This window comes from Buceros rhinoceros, unplaced genomic scaffold (assembly GCF_000710305.1).
Source record: "Buceros rhinoceros silvestris isolate BGI_N320 unplaced genomic scaffold, ASM71030v1 scaffold23716, whole genome shotgun sequence".
In the NCBI taxonomy this organism is placed as follows: Eukaryota; Metazoa; Chordata; class Aves; order Bucerotiformes; family Bucerotidae; genus Buceros; species Buceros rhinoceros.
This window is the reverse complement of record NW_010418421.1, coordinates 8,485-14,225: the sequence shown is the minus strand read 5'-3', so window position 1 is coordinate 14,225 and position 5,741 is coordinate 8,485. Positions and strand designations below refer to the sequence as shown.

The following is a 5,741-nucleotide window of genomic DNA, read 5'->3' as shown; positions in this document are numbered from 1 at the left end:
CACGGAGAAGCATCATCCCTGCTTTACAGAGAGGAAGCCAAAGCTGAGCCGTGGTCCGGGGATATCCATCCCCGACGGGTGTCTGCTGGCATCAGCCAGGGCTGAAAGCACCACCAGCGAGGTACCAGCGAGTACGGTTATGGAATAACCCTGCACCTATTTGGTGGTTCCCAACCGAAAAAAGGGGGAGAGGCGGAAGTGAAAAGGTGACCAAGAAAGGGAACAAAATTATTTTTTGCATCACTGCTCAAAAAAATGAGTTTGTTGACATATAAAACCCGCTCTGGCCTTGGCTGCAGTGAGGTGGTAGCACGGGTGTGCAGAGTGTTGCTGTCAAACTCTTCTGACACTGAGGGTTTCTTTCTCCCCCTAAAGGAAGATGTGGATTCCTTCATGAAACAGCCTGGAAATGAGACAGCAGATGTAGTTCTGAAGAAGTTGGATGAGCAGTATCAGAAGTATAAATTTTTGGAACTTAATCTTGCTCAAAAGAAAAGGAGGTAAGTCCTAATTTTTGCAGAATTGGGAAATGTCTAGCACAGCTCTGCTTCTTTCAAAATCAGTCTAGTTTTTTAAAATATCCCAGTAAGCAAGAAGCTGATGTTAGGAGAGCTCATATTTGCAGCACTTTCCGCTTTTTTGCATTCCTTTTCCTGCAAATTACACGCAAAAGAATTTCCAGTATTGCTGAGTTGGTCCTTAGCCTGTAGGACCAAGTCTCTGCGTTTTGTCAGCCTGGTGTCAGTGGGAATATGGTTTTCACTCGAACAACCGCTGCCTCAGGCCACTAACTGCTGTAGTGACCTCACCTCTCTTCAGCAGCTTCAGCCTTCATCTGCCGCGAGGCAAGAAGCAAATGTTCAAAAGCCAAAATCAAGCTTCAAGTAACATTTAATTTAGATTAACTTTTTTCACGGGCAAATACCGCCGGTGGTTGTCACGGGGAGCCTGGGTGGCTGCTGCTGCCTGAGCCTGCTGCTTGTGGGGGACAGCGATGGAGGCCCTGAGCTCCGGAGAGAGCTTTGGCTTTAGCAGGACCACGTCTTGTAGCTCTGAACTGCTTGTTAGCACAGTCCGTGGAGCTCAGCAGAAAGCCCCGGGTTTTGTTTTAGCTACAGTGGGTTTATCTGTATTTCTGCTGAGGTTTCTCTCTCCAGGGAGATCAGAAATATGCAAAAATAGACCGTTTTAGCAAAGAGGTGCCTGTCACTGTTACTGTGTGTTCGTGGCAGTCGGAAAGCTGAAGGTATCGCTCTGCTTCAGCACACCACTGAGCCCCAGTGTGACGAGAGGCAGGGGCAGCTGGAGCCGAGGTGCCTTTACGTGCCCTGACTTTAAGATCTGCATTTGTAAGCCTGGAAATCTGTTAGAGTTTCAAGTTTTAAAGTGGAGGTTGGTTGTGTAATAAACGTGATCGCTTGCGTAGGAAACTCTGTGTCTCTGTAAAATAATAAATTATGACTGTTGTTAATTCACAGGCTAAAAAGTCAGATTCCTGAAATTAAACAGACATTAGAAATTTTAAAACACATGCAGAAGAAAAAGGTAAATTATTTTGAATATCTACTGAGAAAAGCTAACGACCTTTCCACCCTAACAGCCCAGATTGCAAGAAATGTTTTGGAGACTTAATATGCCTTTATAAATAACAGAATTGTTGTTAAAGGTATGTAGTACTTTTTGAAAGCTAGCTCAAACCAAAGCTGATGTTTGTCATGCAAACTTCACTTTTAATAGCGCGTGTGACCTCATCTCTATTCTGTAGAGAGATCTCTGTGTTGGTTTTAAAAGTATCTCTTTAAAATGCTCTGTTCTCAGAGCTCTCACTTGAATGTTGGCTTAAAGTGACGTGGAGTTCCACCAAAGTTAATACCGAATCGATGGCAGAAAGCAGAATATTGTGCTCTTTGCTGTAAGTTTTGTGTCTCTGACGTAAGTTTCCCGTGAAAATGGCAATTTTAAGTTTTATCATTTGTCTTAAGGATTCCACAAATCCAATGGAAACCAGATTTTTATTGGCAGATAATCTCTACTGCAAAGCTTCAGTTCCTCCTACAGATAAAGTTTGTTTGTGGTTGGGGGTAAGTAAAATGAAACTTTCTCTGAAACTGTTTAAATAATGTACAAAAGGCGACGGTGTTCGGCGCTGTCTCGCCTGCGCTCTGGGGCTGTGGTCGTTCTGGCTGTGTCCCGTCCGCAGGGAAAACCTAATGGGACCGTTTGGACTCGTTAGCGAAGGTTTTGTCTTTGATTTTATTTGGTGCCCGGACAGGAAGAGTTGAGGGAATGGTGGTTTTGCTGGATTGTTCTTTCCCAAACGCCTATTCCTGAAAGTTTTCCTTGTCACTTTGTGGCTCAAATAACCGCCTGGCATCACTCAGGATGGGAATGTGCCCAGCCAAATAACTTTGTCTGGCAAGTGGCTTCCCATCTTCTCTGTGGCTTTTGTGTTTAGCATCTTGCTTACCCATTTTGTGTACGTTTTCAGGGAGAGGTGGGATTTCTGTGGCTTGCACTTAGAGTGGAGTTTGTGCTAAAGCCCAGTGGGACTGGAGCTCAGAACACGGGTCTCTAAGTTCTGAAGAGGTATCAGGGTGGGATGCTTTGTACTCAGAGGCTTCCTTACGTGTAGAGATAACCTGCTAAAGTTTATTTTGAGACTTTAAATCCTGGATGTTCCCAAACCCCTCAGTTGGCTGCCAAACGAAACCTCCTGGTTAGGTTAGGAACGCCGTTAGCGCATGCAGCATCCGGACTGATGGGGTGGCTTCTCCTGAGCTCCCCGCTTCTCCTCTATCAGGAAAAGAGAAGGTTTGTCTGATACATGTTGCTTTTAGACTGTCTTCAGAATTCCCAAGCACTGACTTTGATGGAGCATCCCAGGTTTATTTTGTAACCGAGTATCAAGAGAAAGTTCATCCTATGGCTGGTTCGTACAGAAAAGCTGTAACAAAGTGTCACGAGCGATTATTGTGTTTAGGTGTTCTTGGCCTTCCGCCTTTCTCCTCCTTGTTGCTCACAGCCTGCACCGTGGGCTGTGTGAGTTGCTGTCACTGGTGGAAAGTACCCCGGATAGCTGCAGGGCTGAATGCAGTCTGCCGGGAGAGGAGTGCCCTGTTGCCCGGCTGAGGGAAGAGAACTGGTGGGGAAGTCACCAGAGGGATGTGTCGCTCGGCTGCTGAGGGGTGAAGGCCCTGGCATTGCTCGACCTGAACCTTGTTCTCTTGGCCAATCAGAACAGCCCTTGTTAATGTGATGAGTTATGAACAACAGCCTGACATAACCCTGCTGCGGCTTATTCCTTACGATGCAGGAGTAAAAGCTTTTCTCCATCTTCCTTTTTTCAGGCCAATGTGATGCTTGAATATGACATCGATGAAGCTCAGGCTCTGTTAGAGAAGAATTTGTCAACAGCCACAAGAAACCTTGACCTTCTAGAGGAAGACCTGGATTTCCTTAGAGATCAGTTCACCACTACAGAAGTCAGTATCCTTTGCCTTCGCTGGGGGGAAGAGGGGTCTGTGGAAGCCAGCGTGCGGGTAACGGCCCACGTCCTGACCTGTTTGGATCTCGGACTGGCTGCCCTTCACGTTCTGTAGCGCTCTGGGAACTCACCCTTTTCTAGCAGGGAAAGGGGGTGTTGTTTCCAGGGCTGAGGTGGTTGCGGGTTGGTGTGTCAGACAGAGCAAAGCTTGTGTTTGTGATTGGGTCCCCAGGAGACCCACTGCCTGGCTGAAACCTGGGCTGGCAGTGAGCTCTTCATGAGGAGAGGGGCCATGAGCTGAAGCGTTAGAAGCAGTAAATGAAGGCGCAGGGACTTCTTTCTCCAGGCTGACACTGGGGCTGTCTCGGCGCTGCAGGAAGCTGTAGATGCCTGAATCAGGCAGGTACAGCTGATGTGGGCAGGCTGCCTGAAACCAGGGCAGAGCAGTGCACGTAGAACTAGAGCTGTGCTTCTCTGCACCGTCTTCTTGGAGGTTTTTACGTGAGCAGTGTAAGCGCCACAGCTCTGAACAGTAACTAGTGTTCCTGGCTGTTACGGCTGTGCACCAAGTCAGCTCTTTCATTACATGGTTCCTCGATTGACTGTTACAGCTGCATGAAGTGTGGCCACCTGTACAACCTGCTCTTCCTTTCCTCTTTCCTTCCCTGGATGCGCGAGCCCTTTCCTTAATGCCGCACCCTCAGATATGGCTAGAGTTTATAATTGGGATGTAAAGAGAAGAAACAAGCAAGAGCCTTCCAAAAACAAAGCATAGTTTTGCCAATTTTAAATGTGGTTTCAATTTCCAAATATTTTTTATTTAAACACCCCCAAAGTTCATTCTTAAGGGACTGAGTTACTTTAAGCATTTCAGTAAATGGCAAAATATCTAAAAACTAATGGTGAGCACCATTTTATTTATTTGTAACCTCCAAATTTGGTTTCATGCATGCTTCATGAGATGAGTTGTTTGAAAAGGCACCGCACAGTCCAGCAGAGGAAGGACATGGTACTTTGATCAGACCAGCCTGTCATAAATCAATTTCTACCCGAACGCTTGTCCGAAAAGCTGAGGGGTGTGTGAGTGGGGTCTGACGCGTTAGCAGCTTAGGAGGTGCAGGGGTTTGCTTTGTCACCCCTGCAAACGTTCGAGTCAGCCTGGGCTGGGAAGACGCGCAGACACGCAGCTGTAGTGTTCCAGGAAACAGGAAAAATGCAAGTCCTGGATTTTGTTTCAGTCAGTTAATTGGTAGCATCAACCTGCACGAGTTCCTGGAGATCCCCTGTACTAGTTAGTGGTCAGTGAACTGCCTGTTACTGAGCTCTCAGCACTTTCACACCGTTCGTGACTCGTCTTCAGCGCAGAGCGGTCAGCGGAGCCAACAGCACAAGCTACGGCAGGACTGCAGCTCATCTCACCCCGTCCTTCCACACACCTGCACACGCCGCTTCGTTCTTGCCAGCGCGTGGGACAAGGACACCAAAACGCTGAACAGCCTGTGAACAAGAACCCCCATTCTCCACCCCTCAGAGAAGAACTCCAGTTCCAGTGTCGTAACGCTCGGCCTCCCAGCTGGTGGGACCTGTATGCGCGGCGGGAGCTCTCCTGAGGCAGGGTCAGCAGGTTTGGTTCTGACCGAGCCTTGCAGGGTCGTTGCCTTTTACCTCTGCAGTTTCTTTCTACAGTGAAATGCCCAGTGGTGATGTCAGTGGCTAATGCTCACGTGCTGTGACTGAGAATACAGGTTTCGCTGCAAAATCAATGCAGATGTTCACTGTTCAGTCTTCATGTAAGAAAAAATATACCTGTAAATTTTTTTTGTACTTTTATTTCATGATATTAAAATAGTAAAACTAAACAGTTGTGGCAAACACCTGTTTTTGTGCGTCTTTCTTTGTGGGAGAAAGTCAAGAGCCTGATGCGTGGCCTTTTGTAATGTGTCTGTCCCGTAGCTGGGGGCAGGGGGGTGAAAGAATTCAGTGGAAGCAGCAGACAAGAGAAGTGCAGCTGCTGGCGGCTGGCGGGGGTGAACGGGGGAGCGTGAGTCAGCGCGTCTGAATTTGGGAATACAGGCAACTGACCGGACAGCACCGGGGCGCTGGAAGGGCCAGAGCCGCAGCAATGGGCATGAAACCAGTAAATCCTCACCCCGGGTCAGAGGTAAGTTCCTGGGCTGGGCTGGTCCGTACCTTCCCTGCAGGGCGATGCTGTTAGTTCCAGGGTCTTTGGCTGAGACCGATTGTATCCTCTGCCTAA

At 47.9% G+C, this 5,741-nt stretch overlaps 1 protein-coding gene across 1 annotated transcript; it reads left to right on the top strand.

Moving 5' to 3' along the window:
- Nucleotides 1-348: 348 nt before the first annotated feature.
- Nucleotides 349-4,650, top strand: VBP1 (von Hippel-Lindau binding protein 1). Its single transcript, XM_010138551.1, has 5 exons — nucleotides 349-500; nucleotides 1,479-1,545; nucleotides 1,983-2,081; nucleotides 3,348-3,486; nucleotides 4,189-4,650. Exons 1-5 carry the CDS (start codon nucleotides 394-396, stop codon nucleotides 4,257-4,259), a joined length of 483 nt encoding a protein of 160 aa, XP_010136853.1. The 5' UTR covers nucleotides 349-393; the 3' UTR covers nucleotides 4,260-4,650.
- Nucleotides 4,651-5,741: the final 1,091 nt, after the last annotated feature.

Coding starts and splice junctions, on each gene's coding strand:
- VBP1 (XM_010138551.1), top strand. CDS start 394: ATGAAACAGCCTGGAAATGAGACAGCAGATGTAGTTCTGAAGAAGTTG. Junction 501..1,478: donor CTTGCTCAAAAGAAAAGGAG/GTAAGTCCTAAT, acceptor GTTAATTCACAG/GCTAAAAAGTCAGATTCCTG. Junction 2,082..3,347: donor AAGTTTGTTTGTGGTTGGGG/GTAAGTAAAATG, acceptor TCCTTTTTTCAG/GCCAATGTGATGCTTGAATA.